The 27926-nt window shown below is 31.4% G+C and overlaps 1 protein-coding gene across 3 annotated transcripts; it reads left to right on the top strand.

Annotated features, from left to right (window-relative positions):
* Nucleotides 1-27525, top strand: LOC125057115. 3 transcript variants are annotated; one of them, XM_047660604.1, is made up of 10 exons: nt 1-226; nt 1224-1380; nt 2463-2574; nt 4258-4392; nt 14027-14240; nt 23056-23212; nt 24850-24967; nt 25586-25720; nt 25901-26114; nt 27293-27525. In XM_047660604.1, exons 1-10 carry the CDS (start codon nt 64-66, stop codon nt 27445-27447), a joined length of 1560 nt encoding a protein of 519 aa, XP_047516560.1. In that variant the 5' UTR covers nt 1-63; the 3' UTR covers nt 27448-27525. The 3 variants fall into 3 exon arrangements, with proteins under 3 accessions (XP_047516560.1, XP_047516567.1, XP_047516552.1); XM_047660611.1 differs by lacking the exon at nt 4258-4392 and adding an exon at nt 12471-12605; XM_047660596.1 differs by lacking the exons at nt 1-226; nt 1224-1380; nt 2463-2574; nt 4258-4392 and adding exons at nt 9203-9418; nt 10628-10784; nt 11259-11370; nt 12471-12605.
* The last annotated feature ends 401 nt before the right edge of the window (nt 27526-27926 follow it).

A 27926-nucleotide genomic window follows, 5' to 3' on the forward strand; every position in this document is an offset into this window, starting at 1 on the left:
GTATTTAATTGGATATGGTTAAGAAGTAGTGTAAAGAGCAACCGCGTAGTTGTTACACGCAATATGGAGTCCATACAAACAACTCGTGCACTTTCCTTCAAGCCAAATACTTTAAGTTTTGTACGTGAACAAGTCAATATAAATTCACCAACACGTATCAATGAAGCCATCGATTTATTGATACAATGGATTCAAAAACAAAACCATTTTATAAAGAAGGATTTCTGTAAGTATTATAATTTAATTTAAAAACTAGATTAGGTGTAAGTATTTAAATATCTATTAGGAGTTTACTACCTTATAATTATTAAAAAATATTTAATAATAATTATCATACCACCACAGTTATCTTAAAAAACTGAGAAGGTTTTATTTGAATGAATAATAATTAAAAGGGTTAATGATACGCTTGATATAGTTATTTTACTATATGAAATGAGTGGAAAACAATAAAAAATTGTTTTGAGATGAGTTGAGTAAGCGTTTTTACATTTTAAAAACAACAACTGAAACAAAACTAAATTAAACTATTCTTTGTCATTATTTCAGTATTTTTAATATATTTAATTTTGTTTTTTTTTGTTAGTTAGATAATAATAATAATCCGGTAGCAATACAACCTATATGAGTCATGGTCTAAGATTGCATCCAGTTCTATGATAATTTTTACAAGTAGATGATCAGCCTTCTATCTGACACGACGTTAATTTTTATATTTGTGACATGCCAGTTTCCTCATGATATTTTTCTTCATCGTACAAGCGTTAGATGCGCAAATAGACTGAAAGTCGAATATTGCACAGCCGGGGTTCGAACATATGACCTCTAGGAATAGCGGTTCAATTGTTTTGGCGTACGACCTTACCTTGAAGATATCAATTGCTTATTATAATTAATAAACGGGTTTTGTGTACAGTACAATTTACTAAACAATAACTATAAACTTATAACAACTCTTTCAAACACAGTAATAAACGCACATTTTTTGTTTAGCGTCTCTGCGATAATGCTGCTTAATTTACGCGAAATAACCTATATTATACAAAAATTTCTGATAGAATTTTATGTAGAGCCCTTAGCATATTAGAGTGGTTATTTTCTATAATTGAATTTTTCTAAAATAGGGATATTGCCATAGCTTATAAGCTCTGATAGTGAATAAGATCGAATTGTCACCAAAATAAAAAACAACATTTTTTTTGCATTCTTTTGATACATTTCAGCCCGAGAATACCTAGAGAGGTGTGTTATCATAAGCAAAGGTTCGGTGGAAAGAGCAAAGAGAAAAATGGAGAAATCTTACACTTTCCGCACGCTTATGCCAGAATTGTTACAATTTTCCAACCCCAGGGATTTGATGAAGGAGTATGAAGGCTCGATGTGAGTGGTAGATATGGTAGATTCGACACGCCATCTAATCTATTTGTTGCATATGAAAACGTAACCTATTTTTTCTACCAAAAGCAAACAGAATGCATTGATAACAGACGCACGGACCGAGCTTTGAATTTAAAATTGCGAATGAATTCTTATTTCATCAAGCCTAGATACAAACAATCTATACTTATGTACCACTCCTTATATGGAAATTGTATTCGTTTTTACAACAAACTTTCAAGCGAAATTAGAGAATTATAACTAAATAAACTCAAAGCTCTCGTTAAACGTAAATTATTCAATAAAGCTTTTTATAAATTTGACGAAAATTTAAATGATCCTAATCCTTGGGATTTGCTCCAGTTCAAACAATTTGTATGACCCTAAACTTAGTGATTAAAAAGAGTGGCGGAGAGTTTAAAGGAGAGACCTAAATTTATCTTTAAACTAGCTGGCCTGGCGAACATCGTACCGCCTAACAGTCGATTCTTTATTTTTTTTAAATACTGATTCTTCTATTCGGGACACCGGTCTAGCTAGTAATATAAAAAAAAGAAAGTTGATAAAACAACAAATACATTATGTCAAAAAATAAAAATGTATCTTCCCGGAATCCCTCCACTAACACTTGAACTTTATGATATGGTATTAAAGTTCAAATTGACTTTTAAGTATTATTACGAATATTTTGTATGGAAATATAGAAAAGTGTTGTTTTTAGACTATTTCACTCGATTTTTTTTTAATTTTTCTCTCCGTAAGAACCATCCTCGTACTTCAAGGAATATTATAAAAAAAGAATTGGCCACATTGGGCCAGGCGTTGTTGAGTTATGCGCTTACCAACACATTTTGGGATTCATTTTTATATTATAGATAATTTTCTTAAATAAATATCCAACCGTGTTCAGCAGAAACTGGCCGCTAAGTTTTCAAATATTTATTGTTAATTGCTTTGGATGTTCGTTAATTAGCCTACATTCACCACCTTTAATCTCTGGCACCGTCTCACGCAACGACCCTATAATTATCTACTTACTAAAATTTCGTTATGAAAAATTACATATACGATACAATTTTTTCCAGTATAAATGTTGTTCTCCCCCAACTGACGGATGGACACGATCGCGTATACGTTATGAGAAATTGTGGGCAAAAATTTACAAGTTTTACTAATTACTACAAATTTTTACTTATGGTAAGTAGTTATAACTTTTCCGTTTCCGTTACCTTGTGATAGAGGATATTAGTTCGTCCATATTTTATACATAATGCAATAAGCAAGCTGTGACAGACAAAACACGGTTACATATAAAGTAGCCTGTATTTAATTTTGCATTGTTATTTTCATAATGAGAGTTAATATACTATTAACTTCGTCTTTACGTTCCAGACCACATTCTACTATTATTCACAATTTACACACTGTTCACTGTTGTTGTTATACTATGTAAAAAGGGATTGTGTGGTTTTATGAAACCACGGTAAAAGTGTAACTTTTTTCACATTATAGACATTTAACTAAACATTTTTGGAATAATATTCCATTAAGGGTACAAAATTGCGTTATCAATCTTAATTTTATACTTGAAAAATTGGAATGATAATGGGAAATAATAAAAGTAGACTAAGTCTTCGACTTATGTTTTTATTGAACTCTGTGCCTTAGAGAGTACGATATACATAATACTTAACAATTATTTAGATTATATACACATATTAAATAATAGTCTATACACTACACGGTCAGCTGCTGCGAACTATAGGCGCCGACATATTGGCCTTGGCTGCTATGACGAGCGCCTTTCACTTTATCCCTACTCCGCGGCCGACCGTCACGCGACATGCAACACACAGACGAAAAAGTTTGAGATGATGTAATAAAAGTTTCACTTTAAAAATAAATTCATAACTCATGATATTGAAATAAAAAACGACTTATGGCCATGAATCAATTTAACTATTAGCCAAAGGAAGAAAACAAGAAAACAACTTTAAAATCAGTAACAGTACGGCCTTGTACGAATAAAATTGAAAATTTCCCATTGTGATCGCCTTTGTTGGCTCTCATAACATATAAAAGATCCAAAAAATAATTAACATACACAAATATTTTATATAATTTTAATTACGTTCTTTATCGTAAGAAGTAGAAACAACGATTTAGCTATTAGTAGCTATATTGTAGTAAAGTTTTTATTTACTATTGTACAAGAATACTCAAGTTACATAATGAAACGTTGGAAGGGCATTTCTGCGTTTGTTTTCAATTATATTTTTAATACAGTTCACGTTTATGTAAGTGACATTTGTTTTTAAACATGAGACGAGAATTTTTTTTATTGAATTGTTACATAATATTATTATTTATTTGTTTCCATTACATTAAGTTTTTTAAGTGTATTATGTAGGAGCGTCTATTATGTGCTTGGCTATCGCTTCTATATATTATAGTAAAGAAGAACCGTGAATTTCAAAGATTTGATAAATTATTAATTAATGGATGTCATAAAGTCGTGTACGGCGGCGGTAGCAGATCGTATCTTATGTATTATGAACTAGAAAAATAAATTAAATGTTAAATAATACCTATAATCGTATTTATATTACAATGACGTCAAGCATTGTAAGTTCCGGCTTTTTTTTTGCGGGTATTTGAATAATTCAAACTGATAGTTTTTACGATAGCTAACAGGAATTCATTTAAATATTTTACTGTAAATGAAAACAATTTTTTATTGTAAATATAAATCAACGGTTTTTAATACTAAGTCAAAAGTTCATTTGTTAAATGCTGAAAGTTAGGACATTCACGGTCACAAAAAAACATACTAATTCAAAGTGTATCTCGCGTATATAATATACTAATTTCATTTTGCAGATGTGTGAGTATTTTCAAGCTAAAGATTACAACAACGGTGTGATTGGGGTGTTTGACTATATCGACGCAAATGTATTAGAAATTGTGAAGACCATAAACATAGTAGAAGCTCGACAGCTGATTACAATTGTTACGGTGTGTACCTTAACCGTTTCTTATATGATTCCTTGATTATGATATTGCTTAGTTTAAGATACAAATATCTAAAAAAAAAAATTTATAACTTTACAAATGGAAACTTAGTGCATTAATTATGATTTAAAACGAATGCCTTCCTTCGGGTAAATGCCTCCTCCATCTTCTACCTCGTATTTCTTGTCCATTTTTTCCCGCTTTACGTATTGAGAGAGAGAGAAGAGAGCAGTGGCGGCTTCAGATTTGCGACACTTATCCCTGAAGTTTTAGATTCGAACTCCGCCTGTGCACGGACGACTTTTTGTCAATGTACGCATTTAACTTGTTACTTACTAAAGTGTTACTTTTTCTTCCTACATAGGAAGTGTATAAGGCTGAGATGTGCTGTTACAACCGTTTTTAGATACGGTACTTTATTAAAAGTAAAATAAAAAATAAATGTGCCTAATTGCACCGTTTTAACTATAGTAGGTACTCAGATGTCTCTTTTCATCATAGCGTAAACACAATTGGCGAAATGAGACAAAAGGGTACTTCAGGTAAAACGAGATGATGATTTAGTTTTAATAAGTAACGCGGACGCCCTGTTTTAAAAACTATTATTGGTATTTTCATTTACAGGAAGGTTTTAGCCTTCGACTCAAAGGAGTACATTTTATGACGTCATCGAAGGCTATCGACACACTAGTTTCTATACTAAAACAGGCCTTGAGCGAAAAACTGGCAAAGAGAATTCATGTACATAGAGATCAGACATCTTTAAAAGAACATATTCCATTGAAAATTTTGCCAATCGAGTACGGCGGCAAGGAAAAATCTATGTATAAATTACAGGGTGTGTATTATGTAATTATATTTTGGATAGCTACAAGCGACGAAAAATAAACTAACTATAACATTAAATAGTTAAAATTAGCACTCTGATTACCAAAGTATAATTTTGTATCTGTCAAATTGTATTTTAAAATCTATCAACCAATATACACGTAATGTTAAGAGCCTTATAATTAATTCAAACGTAATTTATGTATTGTGTGTAATCATTTGATACATAGGAACGTAATTAGAAGCATTAATATATTTTTATTTACTGACATGTCATAAGTGGACATTATGTTACCTATGTGATTAAACGATTTTTTACTTTACTTTAATTAGTGATATTCATGAATATTTTTAGTGATTTCTTTGTAAGGATTTATCAGTTATAATGGAGTTTATAAATAAATACAATCTAGGCCGTATCGGACATAAATCGAAATACGCAAGATCAAATCTAGCAGATGATGTAAATAAGCTAATTAATATAATTAAATGTCAATGTTTAGTATGAAATTAAAATTGGTTCCAATTATCTTTTAACACTTCGGTTATAAATGAGTTACCTTTATCTCAATTATTTTTTTCGTTGGACGATCTATAAACATATTGTACGTCGATTATGTTTACGCCAGATAACACAATCAGAGTATTTAAAATTACTAAGTTTGTAAAATAATACATGTTGCAAGACCGTCAGTATATCGGTTCTTAAGTATGTAAACATAATATGTTTTAGGTGTAAGTCGAATCACTCATATATAATTCTTTAACATTTAGAAGAATATATTTTCAACTTAATATGCAGTAAAATTGATTAAGGCATGTATTTGTATTCTTTAAAACAAGAAAAAAAGACTAACAGACTGTAACACTCATCATTGTTTATTTTACGATGGGCATTAAACACTAAACATTTAAAACTATGCCCTATCTCCACCTGACACACTGCGTAAAGTTTTGGTGGTGGCATTCAGTAACCAGGCTTGTTACTCCCGTGCGTCAATGATGTAAGGTATTTTGAGATGCGGGAGTAATAGTCCGCTTTTAGTGAATCAGGCCTATAACCAACATCAAGTCATTAATAAAAAAAACGACGGGTTGCACTCCGGGAGTGCCGGCAGAAGTGAAAACTTGAATATTAACGTTGTGCATTTTTGATATTTTGGAATGGCTAGGGAATAATTTTGCACGAAGTGCTTTAATTATCACTATAAAAGTACTATCATTTATGTGGTAGAATACAATATTTATTCATTGCGCTATCGTACACAAACATGACAATTTATATTACATTAAATACGCCGCGCCAGCTGTCTACTTTCCATCCGTCTTACGAATTTTCGATCAGGTCACGTGTCCTGACGCGAGTTTAACATTTTTTACCCATTCCAATAAAAGTGTTCAACGCCGCTAAAGAAGTTTTCACTTGAAAAACAGGTAAAGCTAAGAACAAGGGTTGTAACACCACTTTTTTACTTTTTTTACGTACGATCGACAACAAAAATAAAATTTAAAAAAATCAAATTGATAAAGTTTTTCTATGATTTACTATTCACAAATGTAATATGTAAAAAAGTTATTTTAAAAATCGATCGCGTAGAACATAAATAAAATGATCCAATTAGATTAACATTTGTAAAAATATTAAGAAATTCATAATTTAAGAAAAACTTGTTTATCATGGACATTTAAATTGAAGGTTTACTTATATCGGTTTTAACACACATTCACATAATTATAACTACAAGTAGGCTCCTCTCTAAGATAGCCAATTTCAAATAATGAAACGGATGCGAAAATGTCTGCCATGGGACATTACTTGACCTCAAACTGTTGAATAAATTCCTGGAAAATTCAAGAAAAATAATTTTTTATTTATTTTCAGATGATTTAATAGATGAATTGGAATCGCCAGACTTTATGGTCCACTTGAGAGAGATGCAAACAGCCAGAACTGATGAGTCCAAACGACAAACAGATAAATACAACGAGGCTATTATTGGAATGCCCGGATCCTTTAGGACTCTAAGTGTCGATTAATTTGATATAGGTTCTCTCATTATGGTTAATTACAATTATAGTCGTTAAGAATAATTATAACAAGCTTAGGCCTCGACATGCAAGCTACTTTTTTCTCTTTATAAAATTCTAATAGTCTATGTTAATAAAAAATAATTAGGAATTTTTCTATTGTTTTTATTCTCGTTTGTTATTCAGTTTAGTATTCTTAGACATTCTAATCGCTTAAACGGTACAAAATATGGGGCAAAGAATGATTCCCGTATGTTAAATTCGTGTTGATTTTTTAAATATGTACAAGGGTCATCATCAAATGTTCTTTTCTTCTTTCTGTTCTCATCAAATCTTTACGTGCCCTGAAGATGCGGTGCCATAAATGCCATAGAAGACACCCCTAAGGAAGAATGGGCCCACTGCTTTTCTCAGTGGTTCAATCGAATGCGACGATGTGTAGAGAGGAACGAAGATTACTTCGAAAAAAAATTAAAGTATTGGCAACTTTCTACATTAAGCCGTTTTTCGTTTCCTAAACATTTTCAGTGTTACCAACGTAGTTTGCGAAGTCTCGACTCCTTATCTACACCTATGTTCAATGTTGGCGCCAATCAAAATACGAGTAAAAGACACTTAAGCGCCTTAAAGTTTTTCACCTCTTAATAACATCATTGCAACGTCGTTTTTTCCTCATTAAAAGAAGAAACAAATATTTACAATTTACGATTTTATATTCATCTAAGATACAACCCTTAAACCAGATAATTGAGGGCAAAATCGGAACAGCGGAAAATCTCGCGAAAATACCTTTTGGAACCCGAGCCATTTGGTCATTAGTGAAACTTAGAGATACTTTTGCCAGGCATGGGACACTTCTGTCAAATCTACAGTTTCCTCGATGGATTATGCCGAAGGATGGTTTAATTTCTTGTAGGTCGAAGCAATAAAGTCCTAGTTGACGAAGATTCCGCAAGGTTGTGTTCTCTCACCCATCCTGTTCGTTCTGCATATAAATGACCTGTTGATTATCGACAACATTCATTGATATGCAGACGACAACACCATCGACAGATTTTATTCCAGCAACCCAACATGTCTCGATATTAAGTCAATGAGAGCTTTAACAAAGTAGTTTCTAAAATTGAAACGATACTGAAGAAAGTTTCTGTGTGGGGTAATAGCACCCTTGTTAAATTTAACCCTACAAAGACTCACTCAGTTTGTTGGTTTTCTGCCAAGAAAGATCCTGCTTACATCTCTGGGTTGGAGCTCCCAAATACCAGTTTCGTCCCTTTGACCAAATTCAGCGAAGGGCTTGTCGAATTGTCAACTAGTTGAAGGAGGGCACTTTGTTGAACGGCTATTGCCTCAGCAGCGTTGCTTCTTTATGATTTTGCGTTTTTGTAGGTTTTGGCCTTCTTTTTCTCATTTGTTACCCCCTCCAACTGGTCAATGCTCTTCCTGACACCGGCGGCCACTATGGATGTCTGCGCACTAAGCTTATCTTGTTTATTAGCCTCCACGGTGGTCGCAGAATGTGGTTTAGTCGCTGTGCGCAACCCAAACATTTTAAACCCAAACATTGTAATATATTTGTTACATTATCATGTCAACATTAACATCATACAAATATCCTGAATAATAATAATAATATTACTATTATGAAACAATCCAAAGTTCTACTCTATATAACTTACGGCTCTTAATATTTTTTTGGAAAATTGGAGCCTTCTTCCCTCGAAGCATTATCAAATATTGTTAACTTTAAAATATACCTAACCTGTGTAGACAAAAGAAAAGATTTTGTTTCAGATTATTTTTAACGCTATTAAACATAATATATTTACAGATTTGCATAAAATACTTAGAAACATCAAGCGTTGCATTCGATAACAATCCCGAAGTTTATTTGGCGGTCATTAGTGAATAATTAATATCAATAAACAGGTTTTGACTCCACATTATATTTTTATAATGTGGAGGTTAAGAAATAGTGTAAAGTCAAACCGCGCAGTTGTTACACGCAATATGGAGTTCATACAAACAACTCGTGCGCTTTCCTTCAAGCCAAATACTTTAAGTTTTGTACGTGAACAAGTGAATGTAAATTCACCAACACGTATCAATGAAGCCATCGATTTATTGATTCAATGGATTCAAAAACAAAATCATTTTATAAAGAAGGATTTCTGTAAGTATAATAATTTAATTTAATACCTCTATTAGGTGTATTTTAATATCTGTTATCTTACATTTAAATATCTATTAGGAGATTATTTTTTAGACCGCTTTATAATTAATAAAAACATATTTAATAATTATTATCACACGACCACAGTAATCTTGTAACTTAAAAAACGTATAATATTTTAAAATCCATTAGCGCTAAGGTCTAAGATTGCATCCAATTCTATGATAATTATTATATCCTAGACGGGTAGGTGATCAGTCTTCTATCTGACGCGTCGTCAATTTTTGTATTTGTATTTTGACATGCCGGTTTTCTTATGATATATTCCTTCACCATACAAGCGAGTATTAGATGCGCTCATAGACAGAAAGTCCATTGTTGCACAGCAATGGTTCAAACATATCATCACCTCAGGGATTCGCAAGCTGAAACCACTACTACTTTTGCTTATTAGATAATAACAACAAATTTACAGAAACTTAATTTTTTGCTAAATATCCTGACCGCGCGTCATTTTAATTAAAAGATAAAAATAAATTAAGTTTCTTTAATTGAGTAATCATCACATGAATACCTTTTTATTATTAAAGTTAGTAATAATAGCAGTTCAATAGTTTTAACCTACGTATATCATCGAGCACACAAAATAAGAACTTTAAAAAAAACTAAATTTTAATTCTTTAGTTATACACTAATTTTTCATCTGTTTCTTTGATAACATTTCTTTATGGTATATTTGTGATCAGTCCTCAATCCTCATGTTACCAAAAAAAAATTTAAGTCTGTAGGAAATTTATAGGCCGCTATATATTTTTGGAAAATTACACTGATAATGAAGTCCCGTTTATAAAATTTACCTGGTTCATGTATCTAAATATCAATTGCTTATAATAATAAACGGGTTTTTGTACAGTACAATTTACTAAACGAATGTGATGTATTATATTTTAAATAACTTATAACAACTCTTTGAAATATAGTAATAAACGTACATCATGACGTAACCTTTTTTTGTTTAGGGTCACTGCGAAAACGCTGCTTAATTTACGCGAAATAATAAACATATATTTTTATATAGAGCCCTTATCGTAATAGAGCGATTATTTTCTATAGTTATTGCCATAGCTTTTAAGCTCTGATAGTAAATAAGATCGAATTAATACGAAAATAAAGACAAATATTTGTTTGCATTCTTTTGATATATTTCAGCCCGAGAATACCTAGAGAGGTGTGTTATCATAAGCAAAGGTTCGGTGGAAAGAGCAAAGAGAAAAATGGAGAAATCTTACACTTTCCGCACGCTTATGCCAGAATTGTTACAATTTTCCAATCCCAGGGATTTGATGAAGGAGTATGAAGGCTTGGTGTGAGTAGTAGATATGGTAGATTCGACACGCCATCTAATCTATTTGTTGCATATGAAAACGTAACCTATTTACTACCAAAAGCAAACAGAACGCATTGATGAAGCTAGGTCCGTGAATTAAGTTGTGAATTAATTTATTTGTCTTCAAGCTTGTTTGTTCTATACTTATATTATAAAGTTTTTTAATCTTTTGGACCGATTTCAAAACTTACTTCATACTTAGAATACTTCTTACTCTGAATACTATAACCTGTATTTATCTTTAGATAATTCTATTAAATAACTATTCAACCGTGGCCAGCAGGAACTGGCCGCTAAGTTTAAAAATCTTTATTGTAAATTGCTTTGGATATTCGTTAATTAGCCTACATACACCATCTTCAATCTCTGTCACCGTCTCACGCAACGACCCGATAATTATCTACCAAAATTTCGTTACGGAAAGTTACACATATTACGATACAATTTTTCCAGTATACAGTTTATTCTTCCCCAACTGACGGATAGACACGATCGCGTATACGTCATCAAAAATAGTGGGCAAAAATTTACAAGTTTTACTAATTACTACAAATTTTTACTAATGGTAAGTTTAGTTATAACTTTTCCATATTTTTTTCTGTTTCTGTACCCTTGTGATAGAGAATTTTATTATATTATTATTACATAATACACCTTTCAACACAAACATGAGACACAGTTACTTCTAAAAAAGATAATAATTGAAAAAAGTATGAAAACAATAAATTTCTTAAATTACCTTATTATTGTTCTCAATTTACACACTGTCTGTTGTTTTAATACTATGTATAAATAAATGTATCATTCATTACATTAAAATAAAACACTATTTATGGCCACGAATCAATTTAACGACTAGCCAAGGGAAGAAAACAAGAATTGAAAATTTGCCATTGAGATCGCCTCGATTCCTTTGCATTGATAGCATATAAAAGATGCAAAAAATAATTTATACAATTTTAATTACGTTGTTCATGGTTCGTTTGTTTTAATAAGTAAAAACAACAATTTAGCAAACAAAGTAAAGTTTTTATATAATAAGATATTGGGCGGGCATTTCTGCGTTCGTTTTCATTTATATTTTTAATGCAGCCCTGCGATTCTGTAACTCACTTTTCGAACTCACACAGCGGTTTTCGCATCGGCGGTCGCTCTCAAATCAGTCGTGAAGCAGTCATTTTATGATTTGGCATTCTGAATAGGTGGGAGCTTGTAGTTTTGTTGACTGATTTGAGAGCGACCGCCGATGCGAAAACCGCTGTGTGAGTTCGAAAAGTGAGTTACAGAATCGCAGGGCATCTAACGTTTACTTAAGTGACATTTGTTTTTTTATAAGAATAAGATTCTTTAATTATAAGACGAGACACTATTTTATTGAATTGTTACATTCCATACAATATTTAAGTTTTAAAACTATATTATGTTGAATTAAAGATATGTGCTTGGATATCGCTTATATATATTGAAAAGCGTGAATTTAATAGTTAATACTTAAAAGATGTGATGACATAAAGACGATTTTGTACGGCAGCGGCAAATTGTATACTATCTATTATAAACTATACTTTGGTTCATTAAATTAAATGTTGAAAGTGAGGACATTCAGGGTCACAAAAAACATACTAATTCAAAGTGTATCACGCGCTTACTAATTTCATTTTGTAGATGTGTGAGTATATTCAAGCTAAAGATTACAACAACGGTGTGATTGCGGTGTTTGACTATCTCGACACAAATGTATTAGAAGTTGTGAAGACCATAAACTTATTAGAATTGCGGCAGCTGATTACAATCGTTACGGTTTGTAAAAATAATATAACCGCTTCTTATATGATTGCTTGATATGATATGCTTAGTTTAAGCAACAAATATAAAAAAAAACTTGGTGAATTAACAAATGCAGACTTAACTTTAATTCTAGTAAATAAAATATTTATTTCATAAACACAATTATTTACAACTAGCTGGCCTGGCGAACATCGTACCGCCTAACAGTCGATTCTTTATTTTTTTTGCCTGCTATTCGGGACACCAGTCTAGCCAGTAAGATAAAAAAAACAAAGTTAATAATACAATAAATACATTATGTCAAAAAATAAAAATTTACCTTCCCGGAACCCCTCCACTAACACTTGAACTTTATGATATGGTATTAAAGTTCAAATTGCCTTTAAATATTATTACGAATATTTTGTATGGAAATATAGAAAAGTGTTGTTTTTAGACTTTTTCACTCAATTTTTTTTAATTTTTCTCTCCGTAAGAACTATCCTCGTACTTCAAGGAATATTATAAAAAAAGAATCAGACAAATCGGCCAAGCCGTTTTCATGTTGTGTCGTGACAACGGAAAACGGGTTTCATTTTTATATAGGTACTAGTGGACCCGACAGACGTTGTCCTGCATGATATTTCAAGCAATTAGTAAAGCAAAGTATGAAAGTACCGACTGCAGCGCCATCTGGCGGGCTGATTTGTGAATCTAAACCATTCCCAGATCCCCTTGAACACACACAAAAAATTTCATCAAAATCGGTCCAGTCGTTTGAGAGAAGTTCAGTGACATACACACTCACAGAAGAATTATATATATAAAGATATAGATATTACCTTAATTATGATTTAAAATGAATGCCTCCCTTCGGGTAAATGCCTCCTCCATCTTCTTCCACCATAGGTTTCTTTTGTCGACATCCATTTTTGTCCCGTTTACTTATTGAGAGAGAGAGGAGAGCAGAGTGGCTTCAGACTGCGACTCTTATCCTTAACGTCTTAGGTTCGAACCCCTTCTGTGCACGACCGTCTATGTGAGACATTTAATACCCGCTCTTACAGAGTGGCAAAACATCGTGGGGAGACTGACATGCCTTAAACACAAAACGGAAGGCTGATCTATCAGAAGAAATGCCTGCCTATTAGAAGAAAAAAATGTAAATTCGGCGCCATAAAAGATTGTAGCGCCAGTTTTCTTTTTCTAAATACATAGAAAGTGTATAAGAGAGATCTGCAGTTACAATAGCCGCAGATAGGTAAAACGTGGTATTTATTTTTTATTTATTAAAAACAAGTGTGCCTAATTGCACCGTTTTAACTATAGTCTAGTAGCTGTCACTTTTCATCATAGCGTAAACACAATTAGGTAAAACGTAATAATGATTTAGTTTTAATAAGTAACGCGGACGCTCTTCTTTTGAAAAATATTATTGGTATTTTCTTTTACAGGAAGGTTTTAGCCTTCGACTCAAGGGAGTACATTTTATGACGTCATCAAAGGCTATAGACACACTTGTTTCTTTACTAAAACAGGCCTTGAGCGAAAAACTGGCAAAGAGAATTCATGTGCACAGAGATCTCACATCTTTAAAAGAACATTTTCCATTGGAAATTCTGCCAATCGAGTATGGCGGCAAGGAAAAATCTATGTATAAATTACAGGGTGTGTATTTTGTAATTATATTTTGGATAGCCACAAGCGACGAAAAGTAAACTAACTGTTACATTAAATAGTTAAAATTAATACTGCCCTTTGGCAGCAAAATGATACTTTTATCATTTTGTATCTGTCAAATTGTATAAGTGTATTGTATAACTAAGGCAACATTTAGGCAATTAACAATCAATTATACAGCTCAACCTACACGTCATTTTAAAAGCCTTATAATTTATTCAAACGTAATTTATGTATTGTGTGTATCTAATTATTTGATACGTACTCGTAGGAACGTAATCAGTCATATTCATAAACAAAAATGTACGCATGTACGCAAAATCAAATCTAGCAGATGATGTAAATAAGCTATGTTATATAAATTATATATTACGTCAAGGCAAAATACAAAATACCATCCGTATCACCTCGACGTTCGTCGTTCCAAAACTGAGCGTTTTCTAAGCCAGTTTTTGCCGAGCCCCACTATGTGGAACCAGCTGCCCACTGGAGTATTTCCGAACCAATTCTACTTAGGGTCCTTCAAGAAAAGAGCGTACCAATTCTTGAAAGGCCGACAACGCACTTGCGAGCCTTCGGGCAATGTGAGTGTCCATGGACGGCGATATCACTAAACATCAGATGAGCCTCCTGCTCGTTTGCCTTCTTTTACATTAAAAAATAATCTAATTATAATTAAATGTCATTGTTTAGTTTGAAATTAAAATCGGTTCCAATTATCTTTAAACAGTAGTCAGAAAGTACGTAGCACTTAGGTTATCAATGTTTTGACTTTATCTCAATGTTTTTTTTCGTCGATCGAACTTATACGTTGTGCGTCGATGATGTTTACGCCAGATAATACACCATCAGTGAATTGTTTTCAATCTGAGATTGTGGATTGATTATTGGGTTCGGGCATTAGTGTATCAGACCTATCACCTACCTACCAAATAATAAAAAAAGATCAAGAAACCGGTAAAGTAACGCCACTTTTTTTACTTAGTACAATCGATGACAAAAAAATGTTTTTTTTTAATGATTTACTATTCTCAGTCATAACATAATTAGTTTTGGCTGCTTATGGTTTCAATCTTTAAAAGCGCAATATACATTGGTCGCTGTATAGAGTTAAGGTATACTTAGTTCTTTCTACAACTCATGCACTCTAATTACACTGAAATGACTGTCGTTACAGCTTGTACAAAAATGTAGGTATTTCGGTAAAATCTCGGTACATCTTAATCAATTCCCCAAGTCAAAAAAAATTAATGCATATATATTACTTATAACATATACACCTATTTTTACTTAGTATATAGTTATATATACGAGGAATAGTTTTAGTTGTTAACAGCTTAATTAGCACGTAATACGTAAATAAGTTATTTAAAAACATAAATCAAATGATTCCAATTAGATTACCAGTTGATAAATTAACAATTCAAGGAAAACTTGTTTATGATGGATATTTAAAATGAAAGTTTACTAATATAGTATTATTTACACATTCACATTATTACAGCTACAATTAGGCTCCTCTCTAAGATCGTCAATTTAAAATAATGAAACAATGGGGCATTACTTGACTTTTGTATAATTTCTTGGAAAATTCCAGAAAAATATTTTTTGTTTTATTTCAGATGATTTAATAGATGAATTGGAATCGCTAGACTTTATGGTCCACTTGAGAGAGATGCAAACAGCCAGAACTGATGAGTCAAAACGACAAACAGATAAATACAACGAGGCTATTATTGGAATGCCCGGATCCTTTAGGACTCTAAGTGTCGATTAATTTGATATAGGTTCTCTCATTATGGTTAATTACAATTATAGTCGTTAAGAATAATTATAACAAGCTTAGGCCTCGACATGCAAACTACTTTTTTCTCTTTATATAATTCTAATAGTCTATGTTAATTGTTAATATCAAAAAAGAAAGGAAGTTTTCTATTGTTTTGTATTTTCGTTTGTTATTAAGTTTGGTATCCTTAGAAATTCTAATCGCTTAAAGGGTACAAAATATTTCACTAAGAATATATAATATGTTAATTCCTGTACGTTGAATTTTTAAATATTATGTACTAGGGTAATAGTTTGCGAAGTCTAGACTCTTAATCTGAACCTATGGTCACAGTTGGTGCCAACATAAGAGAAAACACTCAAGCGCCTTAAGCTTTTTCACTTCTTAATAACATCATTGCAACGTCGTGGTTGCTTCATTAAAAGGAGAACTTTTTTTACATAAATATGTACATGTACAATTTACGATTTTTATATTCCCTTACGGAACAGCGGAAAATATCGTGAAAATACCCGAGCCATTTGGTCATTAGCAAAACTTAGGGTAACTTTTGTCAGACATAGGGCACTTCTGTCGAAACTACCCGGTTTCCTCGATGGATTATGCCGAAGGATGATTTAATTTCTTCTAGGTCGTTGCAATAAAGTCCTAGTTGACGAAGGTTCCACAAGGTTGTGTTCTCTCACCAATCCTGTTCGTTCTGCATATCAATGACCTGTTGATTATCGACAACATTCATTGCTATGCAGACGACAGCACCATCGACAGTATTTATTCCAGCCACCCCGACATGTCTCGATATTAAGTCAATGAGAGCTATAACAAAAATGTTTCTAAAATTGAAACGATACTGAAGAAAGTTTCTGTGTGGGGTAATAGCACCCTTGTTAAATTTAACCCTACAAAGACTCACTCAGTTTGTTGGTTTTCTGCCAAGAAAGATCCTGCTTACATCTCTGGGTTGGAGCTCCCAAATACCAGTTTCATCCCTTTAACCAAATTCAGCGAAGGGCTTGTCGAATTGTCAATCTGTAAAGTATTACTGATCGGCTTGATTCTTTCTCTATACGCAGTGACATCGCGTCTCTATGCGTATTCTATAAACTATCTAAATATTACTTAATTATAGAAATATTACAACAACAATAAACACGGGCATTTTAACTTACAAACTACACCGTAAATTGAAAAGCTTGGTTCAATAGCGAATCGTTGAAATATTTAGATTTAGTTTACAATTATGTAGAATACATTAAATATTAGTCGAATTTAGTTTGTAAACTACCCTTTTAAGAGGAAGTATGCCTTTGGCAATATTCTATAATTTATAGATGAAACAATGGACAGTTGAGTACACACGATCAATTTACTTTAAAATATAACCTATGAAATAATTGTGCAGTGTCGGCCTAGTGGCTTCAGCGTGCGACTCTCATCCCTAAGATCGTAGGTTTGATTCTCTCGCCGAATAACAATGGACTGTCTGTCTGTGTGCCCATTTAACACTAGTAAGGTGAAAGAAAACACCGCAATGAAACCGGCATCGACGTCATTAGTCATATGTCAGGAACAGTAAGATCACCTACTTGCCTTCAAGAAAAAAAAAGTACGATCATGAAACTGATACATAAATCAGATCTAAAAGGTTGTAGCGCCACTATTTTTTTATTAAATAATTGAATGTTATTGCAGTATCATTTTACTAAGCATTGCTAACCTAACTTATCCCAATAGAACGATGTTCGCTAGAAACTAAAAATTACTTTCAAGAATTACGCACTGTAGATATTCTGAATAACTTTCTTAATTGTTAAATAATTGATTTAGTAAAGTATGGGCATTGGTATTTAAGCTGTAATACATGGGATAGTAAATAAATTACCTAGTTATTAAATTACTAACAATAAGCAAAACTGAGTTTCAGACTATTTTTATATTGACAAAAATATGCCTTCTTGTGTCGAATTTGTGGAAATAGGAAAGTAACAAAAGATTTTTGTATGGACGACTTAAGACGTGGGCGTTATTTGGAACTAAAAGCACAAATATGTATCGTTCTAAAAGAATACGTGTAGCTATAAAAATAACATAATATCGATGTCAAAAGCAAAGATCGTATCGACGTTACATACGAATTCTTGACGAAAGTACGTACGTTCACTTGTATAGTGACTCTCTTTCTCTTCAGTCAGCAGCTCATGTCTGAGCATCGTGGTCAGCAAGGAATCATTTGGAGCGGATATTCTGTTTCCATCGGTTGGTCTATCTGGTTGGTGAACGGCCTCGTGTTCTTTTGCCTTCTTTCAAAAGTCAAAAATCAAAAATCATTTATTCATATAGGTACAATGTACATTGTACACTTATGAACGTCAAAAATGAAATTTAATGCTTCTAATTTTATATTTACTACCAGTAAGCCAAAGTTTTACTTTTTTCCCGATACTAGTTTCAAGCTTAAGCTTAATTTAACAAGAGTATTTTTTAAATTACTAACAAATATGTTAATTCATTTTCATTAATTTTGTGATAAGGAGTAAATTTAATTATCAAAAATTTAACAGTGAACTTTTAGTTGTTCAGTTACACTCGTAATTATTTTTAATTAAGGTTTAATGTTTAATACTTTATTTAAGACTTTATTTAAGACTTTATTTAAAAAAAATGTGTGTAAGGGATCTTTTGTAAAAATAATAATACATAATACAAACGAAAACAATAAATAGTGTATTTTAATAATCTCAATACCGCACCTTTAAGCGCGTATGTTTTATTTCTTCTAAATTGTATCTCCTACAAGAATTTATAAAACACTAAACTAAACGCTATTCTAAGTTGTCCCTCTACCACTATCTTTGTATTCAACACTAAATAAAAGTTACGCAAGGATAATTCCTTCTTCTAGTCCTCCTAATGAAAGACACTTATCTAACAACAATCATCTATTACCTCGGGATTCTGGGACTACATACACAATACACATGCCATGGATTATGACATGCCCGCCTCACACTCAGGGTACCGCATCACGTCTCCAGATCATGATAGAAGTTTCCCACGAGGATAAGCTATCTTTATATATTTTCTGTTTTTCAAAAGCCTCTTTGTTTAGTTAAAGTCATCTGAAATAAGAGGCACTTTTGGGGTTAATATACACATTATTTCTGCAATTAAATTAACGTTATTTATTTTAAATATTCATAAGATTTACAATTTTATTATCCACGTTATTATGATGTATCAAGAGAAGAAAATCATACCGAGTTAAATAGTTTTTAAACACTTGCTGAAATATATCGTTAAAGTTGAAATGATACATATATTCATCTAAATTGATTATGGCAATAGAATGATCCTAAGCTAAGTAAATATTTTTCCAAGGTTTTCGGCAAATCCAAATTATAATTGTATTTGAATTTCGATCAATGTAAATGTTTACATCGTAGACATTTCCGTATTTGTCGGGTTTCGCTTTTGCTCACACGTTTCGTTTGCTTATCGTCCTGTTGTAATGTATCAAAATGACCTCCCCCACGATCCACAATACTGTTCAAATACAGTGAAGCCTTGTATTTGTTAATCGGACGTACTAGGCGTAAGTCGTTACATCATAAAAATGGATTTTATACCAAAAGACAAAGTGTTAAAAGTAAAGCCAGACACATTGCAACATATACGAGAAGAAATCAATTTAGGGAAACCGGGAGAGATGAAGAAGGCTGTTGATATATTGAAAGAATGGTTACAGCAGCAACCGCATATTAAAAAGAAAAATTTCAGTAAGTAAATTGTAGACTTGGTTTCAAATGTATTTTTAATCCAATCAAACGATGGAATCTTGAATGAAAACAGAAATCCTGAATTCTAATTAACGTATCAAAGATAATCTTGATTTTAAAATTCACTTGTCTCAATACAATTGCGAACGAACCAATTTAAACCTGTCCATTAGCTTGGCATGATTGAGATAGGCAGACAAATAAAATTCGTGCCTTCTATATATAGAAATACCTTTTAGATACAAACATAATTTCACAGGTTACAAAACTTTAATATAGAAATAAAATTCATGAACTGAAAATGTGAATTGTCAAAAATTACACAAGTGTATAGTTATTATGTTTTTTATCGATAGGCCCCACACAAATGGAATCATATTGGTGATAAATATGAACCGCATCTTATGGATGTTCATCTCTATAGCATTTCCATCATCGATAGCCCCTTTTCCAAGATTCCAAAGACGCGTAGTCCATCCGATGATCGTAGTTATCGAGTTCTACATTGCAGCTTCTTCATATAATAATTTGATTTATGATGCTTTTTATTCCAACTCCGAGAATACAAAAAACTCTCAAACTAATTAACACTTTTTTCTTCTCTGAATGTGATGATATAACTATGTTGGGATAGTAAAAAAATCCTATCAACTTCTATTCTAAATTTTCTTATACCATTTACGTATTAACCAATTATTTAAACCTAAGATAATTTGTAGATTTAACTAAACCGTAGGTATTTAAAATTATTTAACGATTTAATGTATAAATAATAGGTTTATTCATCATCTAAATAGTATATTAACTATATTAAGAGTTTATCAAGATAACTTCGTCGTAAAAAAATTTTTATATATATAAAAGAAAGCCGTGTTAGTGACACTATTTATAACTCAAGAACGGCTTAACACTAAATAACAAAATGCAACTGACAGCTTAACGTAATGGTAGTAGTATGGTAAAGTATTATTAAAATTTGACAATTAGAATGTTTCAAGTTGATCGGTTGATTATTTCAAGTTTCTATTAGCTTATTGTGCCGATATTATCATTAACAATGTCAATTTCCCGACAAAGCCGTAACGCAATAAATGGATGGACCGATTTTGATTCGAAGTGGATTCGAGAATAGTTCAGATTATTTACAATAAATTCGATGTGTTTTTATTTAAGTTTGAAATTTTGTGTTTAAGATGTGTGCACAGAAAGTTTGTCGGGTCCGCTAGTTAGATATAATAATTTGCTACGCTTTCATGCATAGGTTACGGAATCATGAATATATACATTATAATGTATATATATACATTTCAATATAGTAGCTATCAACTGCGGTTTCACTTGCGTTTTTCATTAATTAGACTTTAAAACAAGTATAGATACAACTGTTTTTGCCTTATTTTTTCCCCTTTAGGTAATTTTCTCCTTACATTAGAATTTTCAACATCAAGTTCTATCAACTCTCGGTCAATAGCCCGGACAAGGAGTTTTATTTAATAAATATAAACACTATACAAGAGTTCAACATAGCATGATTTGTTTACTTTAAGCTTAAAAAAATAATTTTCTTAAATGCTTTTGACACTTACACCTAACAAATTAAGGTGACAATAACGTGACAAAGAATAAATTGTTATCTTAGCATGCCATCTTCAGTAAATTATTTCAATTATATATTTAAAATGAAATAATTTTAGTTGAAAGAATTTTTTCGAAAAATATTTTTTTATTATTAAAATCTAGAATACAATACACTTTTTCAGTACAACATATATACCAAGCTAATTTCCCGTCATGACTTAAGTATACCCCATCATAATTATAGTGAAGTGTGAATCTGTTTGCCTTATTGAATTTAAAAGTAAAGCATACATTCATGAAGAACTCATAAAATCCTATTTTGTTTAAGAAGAATTATGATTTCTAAAATAAATATCATTTGGTCATACTCTAATGTCTTAGCGGAAGACGAATCCTTGTTCTTTCTTTATAACATCTGATTTCAGATTAGTAATTCTACTTCTTTTCTCACCTTACGGACTTATTCCACCTTATTTTACTACATTTCGACTCCAGACTGAAGCTAAATAGTGTACAATACCCTGAATTTATTGACATGTCAAACATTCACAATTATCTGCGAATGTAACCTTGTCTCTACTAAAATTCAATTTCAAGTAAATAGCACACGTAGTTTACTTTGAAATACAATTAAGCTAGCCTACGTCACTCTAAGAAATCTTATACGTGTGTCTTTAAAATTTTCCACTCGATTAGTTCGTCTTTAACTTCGTAATTTTGTATATATTTCTACTAAGAACATACCTTTGCCTAAGGTATTTGTAATATTCCTATGAATCGATCGTGTAATCTGCAGTCATCATTACTAAGATTTTTTATAATAACTTCCAATGCTCTTGAATTACTGCTACTACTACTTGAGTTACTGCATATGTCTTTACGATGCATTTTAAGTCATCTTGTGTTATTCTAAGAGTAATAATCACGAAATATGCAACTTTGCCTCTACGAATAAAATATTATTGTAAATGTATTTTTATAATAATACTCTTTGATTATTAATATTGGTTATTTCATACTTTAGTCCTGTAAAACTTTCACGGTTTACCTATGAACATTTATTATTCCTGATATAAAATAATATGTTCCATATTTCAGAGGACCATCTGGCGAATTTTATTTATTGTAATGCAAAAAACAAGTTGTACGTAAGTCATTTGTCCGTCATTTGTAGTTTTTGCTGTATCAGCCAAATGCTGGCCAAGGTTTCCACTAATACACCATTAATGTGAATATTACGTTTTTTGTAATTTGATTTTTTTGTTTAAAAAAATGCATTAATACTTGTCATCTATTGTGTATAATAAGCGCTAATCGAAGTGTAATCAGGTTTTTTAGTTTTAATCATCACTCGGAATCATTGAATGTGTTAAGGATTAAAAATATTCGCTATATCACGTACGTTAAATAATATAACGATAATCTGTATTAATTGTGAATATAGGCTCATAATATGTATTTAGCTTAGTTTCCTCTGGTTTTTTAATTAACGTGGAAACTTTCTCCTTATCTCAAAAGTGCCAAGAACTCGATAACTGGAAAATGTAACAGGTGTTTATAAGTCAGGGGTGTTTTAATGTATATTTTAATGTATGTATATAGCTAAGATATTCCGCAATGAGAAATAACATCTGAATAATATATTACTTACAATTTTTTTTAGCTGATCATTTCATAGAGGCAACGGTGGTAACAGCAAAGGGATCTATAGAAGGTGCAAAAAAGCAAATTGATAGTGCATGTACTATGAGGACTATGTTACCACACTTCTTTGGTGTCACCGATTTTACCAAAGACTTTGCGAATGTCTTCGATATTGGGTAAGTTATTCACACAGCATATGAGCAAATAGGTTGGGCGGATGGGAAATAATTGAAAAAAAGTAAGTAATTGTAAATTTTTGTTTATTTGACAGCATTAAAGTTTACACCAACAATGTTCTTATAACTGTTGTTAAAATTGACGACTCATTGGTGTAGTGGTTAGTACCCCTGACTGCGAATCCATGGGTCCCAGGTTCGATCCCCGGCTGAGACGAACATTGATGTGATGAGCGTTTGGTGTTGTGCTTAGGTCTTGGGTGTTTAAATATGTATTTATTTATATGTCTATCTATCTATAATATGGATGTATATCCGTTGCCTAGTACCCGTAACACAAGCTTCACCAGCTTAGCATGGGACTAGGTCAATTGGTGTGAATTGTCTTAAAAAAAAAACTGTGTAGTCATTTATTTGTTCACAAAACTCAGTTTCAAAGCAATAATATGTTTTGCCTCCTAACATACACAAAGGTTGAGAAGTTATGCAAAAAAGTTAATTAATGCGATTTAAGCGGTAACACATAATTTAAAGATTATATAAATAAATTTGGTAACAACATTTATTAAATTTACATATGACTTTTACTGAACTTTAGGGTAATACAATTAAGATATTTTTTTTGTACACAACTTTTTTTTCAATTTGGTGTGGTAATTGAGTTCCACCTGTTATTTAGAATATGTATATATTCTTAATTAGAGCTGTTTTGTTAGGTAATACCTACCGTATATTCCGAATCTTATGAAGGACAAAAAAATTGTCTTAAATTTTGCATCGCCAATGAAATTTCGTGTTCGGCGAAAATACATAAGTTTTGCGGATATACACATAAGTACAAAACAGTCAAAAGCGGTGGAAGCGCAACGATTTCTACTGAAGTTAATATCGCGAGTGAATGAGAAAGTGACTGAAACCTCGATTGAGGGAGACAGCCGTTGAAAGACCTGTATCTCACAAGTCGATTCTGATCCGACATTCATGTTACAAGTGGTGATGAGATGTTATAGTTTGACATGCAAACCTGTCAATAAGCTGCGGAGTGACGATGATAAAATAAATTTGGATATTGTATAATATCGTATTCCTGTACTTACTTAAGAGATTGGCATATAATACACACATTCTTACTTGGTTATTAACATTATATGTAACCCAGAAACGCGGTTTGCTATCTGCAAAACAATATTCGGGTTGATAAAGACCTAATCACTCATATAGAATAATAAACAAAACCAACACAAAAATCTGTATGCCCCATACCCCATTAGATGTTATTTATTTATTTAGTTATTAAGCTTACGACATCACAAACAGTACTAAATCTACTAATTATTTTACAAAATCTTACATCTATAATGTGTGACAATTAATGTAAACATAAGTTTCACCAAAAAAAAATAGAATAGAAATTAAAAATTAAAAAATTCAATTAAAACATATACGATAATACAAGCACACAATAAAATAAAATAAAATTATAGAAATTTGTTGGCACTTAGAGCAGAATAAAAAAGAAAAATCATCAGTTCAAAATCATGTTACGGTAAACAATACTGAGTTTGCAACCCCTATAGACTTATATACAAAATACCTATTTATTATTATTTATAATTTATTTATTTATTTAATTTCAGATCAGCCATCGTTATGCCGAAGCTCACAGAAGAACATCACAGAATATTTGTGTTAAAAAGTAAAGGCCCTATCACGAGTTCGGCGCAGTTGCTTAACTTTTACAGATTCGGAATATGTGTAAAGTTTTAATTGTATTTTTTATTGTATATGCCACGTTATGAATCATTAATACTTATAGCTTATGACATGAAATAATGGTAGCCAAAGTGATGACACAGTACTCTGCAACTCCTTGCCTCCTCCTGTTCCTGCAACGGCGACTGCGATCTATTGAGAAACGTCAAACATCATACTTACATAAAAAAAACTTCGAGATTGCTATCACAAGGGCCTAGTACAAAATTAAAACCGTTCTAAAGATATATTCTATGATAAAATGAATATCGTGGTTTTGTATGTTATTTGTAAAGCCTTTTTTTACCCGCATTTAAATATGTTTAACGGATATCAACGCGAAATTATTACATTATTAACTCGACGCGACTATTCCGGTTCGTGGCCTGTGATCCAATAAAGTTGTATTCAAATGTGTAGCTTTACATAGGTAGTTGAAATAATAAAAGTAGTAAACGTTCTAATGAAGTTGGAAAAAAAACCGTAATTTCTTCTCCCAGAAAGAAACCTAAGAAATATGTATACCTAGGAAAGGTATATTTTTCAAACTAGCCAATGTAGGACAAGAATATACTTTAATTATGAAGTAGTTATGGGGTAAATTTAACTGTTCATTTTCAGCTTGGAGAATACATGAAAGCACACGACTACGTTGCAAGTTATCAATGCATTTTTGATATACGCTTGGCAAATGTCTCTGATGTTATAAAAAATTTGAACCCAATGGATTTACGTCAAATTATTACAATTATTGTTGTAAGTATATTATTAAACTAGGTGCTTGTTGAACTATTTTCCTTTTGAAGATTTAAAGCTTTAAAGCTATTTAATGCTTCATGTTGGTAGCTGATTACAGCTAAATGCTAAAATATATAATAATATAAAATAAATATGATATGTATACAAAATAGTCTTAATGTATTATAATTTTTTCAGGAATGCTATGGATTACGAATAAAAGGACTTCACATTGTGTCAAACTCAAAGGTAGTGGATACTTTGATCGCTATTTTGAAAACGCTATTAAAACCGAAGATGATACAGCGGCTACAGCATCACAAAGATTGTGATACTCTCATACAGCTTTTTGGAAAGGAATATTTACCAGAAGATTTAGGTGGTACTGAGCCATCTGTAAAAGACTTGAGAGGTAACATACATTCATTTAATATAATTAAATTTCGAGTTATACTTATAGAATTTATGAGTGAACATCCGGATTTCAAACACACGACCTCCAGGTTCAGCACCGCATACTAAAACTAAACCCTAGGTTTAATACTTATATTTTTATCAAATATAAAATCTCTTCTAATAAAATTAAAATACAGTTTTTTTTTTAATTCTGTAAACGATAGTACGCAACAGATGGCGCTAGAGTCTACTTCCGGTTTTATTACAATGGCAATAACACCGTTTCTGTCGTTATTCAACTTTTACAGCTAAATACATTCTAATCTATATTTTTGTTTGAAATAATGATAAGTAAATTTCATTTATTTTAAGCCTTTGATCGTCTAAAATTCAAGATAAAGATTTTTATGAATCATTTTGATATAAATTCCTTTTATCATAAAGACTTGCTGTTTGTACGCCATTTAATTTCGTACGTCACTGCGTATAAAGGCCGATTTACATTATCTTAGTGTTTAGGAGAGTGCTTTAGTACAACTTGAAAGGCAAGTTCTTTAGCGTAGCGTTTACTAAAGCAAGTAGCGTTTACATGTTTCAACTAAAGTACTATCCTAAAGCACTCTCCTAAACACTAAGATAATGTAAATCGGCCTTAATGAAATGTAAGAATAAAAAATTCAATTATCCCTGGAATCTTAATAAAAATTATGAATGAGAGACAAGTTTAATTTAAATTTTTATGTATTAATTGTTCGCTGTGTTTATATTAAAAATCTATTTTTTACTCATTATGTTCCCTCGGATATCGCAGAAAACAATCTTATATTTGCTATAACGCTTACCGGCGCTAATATTAGCGCCGTTACGCCAACCGGATGAATAATCTTGATAAAAAATTGATTTAAAAAGTTGCGCACATGTAATTGAATTAGTCTTATTTTTAGCCCAAATTTTACGTTACTATCTTCTATATCTTAATAATTCGACAGATAATCGTTTAGATTATCTTTCACTCTTTTGCGAAACACATATATACTAAACGATACGTTTCTCATAATCTCCTTTAAATTAAACTTATTTAAATTTGAAAATTACATAACTTCCTTTATTTACAATTTCCCATATGCAATGAATATAAAAAAGTCCATATATATTTTAATCTCATATACATAAGTATTATATTTAAAATTTCAGATGCATGGGCAGAAGTTTTGCATGCACCAGAGTTTACAGAGTATATTCGAGATATGGACAATGCCAAGACTGATGAAAGCTTCCGGCCGAAATGTAAATTTAATGAGGAATATGCGGGAATGCCTGGAACTTTTAGGGTTTTAAGTGTAGATTAAACAAATGTCATAATATATATTTGTACTTTTAATATATGTATAGTTATATTACTAGATATGTAAGTTTTTTTTATGTTTATGTAATGATGTACTTTTAATGTAATTGTAATTTGTGTTAATGTAATTGTATTTAATTTTTGTATAACAATACAGTAATTTGGGATATTAAGTATACGATTTGTAATAAACAAAAAAAAATGTTTTAGTTATGTACACATAAGATAATCAAAAGCGATTGAGCACTACGATCTCTTTAGAACTTTGTTCTATGATAAAATTTAGATATGTTATATTAATATATATATTTCAATCAATGGATTTATTAATCGTACTGGAGTTATTAAGAGAAACAATTATTGTTTCCGTTTAAAACGAATTTTTATTATTTTATAATCTAAAAAAAGGTTGAGCGCACATACAGATCTTAATACAACATTTTCTGATGTACAATATAACACTAAATATTTGAAATAATTTAT

The sequence above is a fragment of the Pieris napi genome, chromosome 2 (assembly GCF_905475465.1).
Source record: "Pieris napi chromosome 2, ilPieNapi1.2, whole genome shotgun sequence".
NCBI lineage: Eukaryota > Metazoa > Arthropoda > Insecta > Lepidoptera > Pieridae > Pieris > Pieris napi.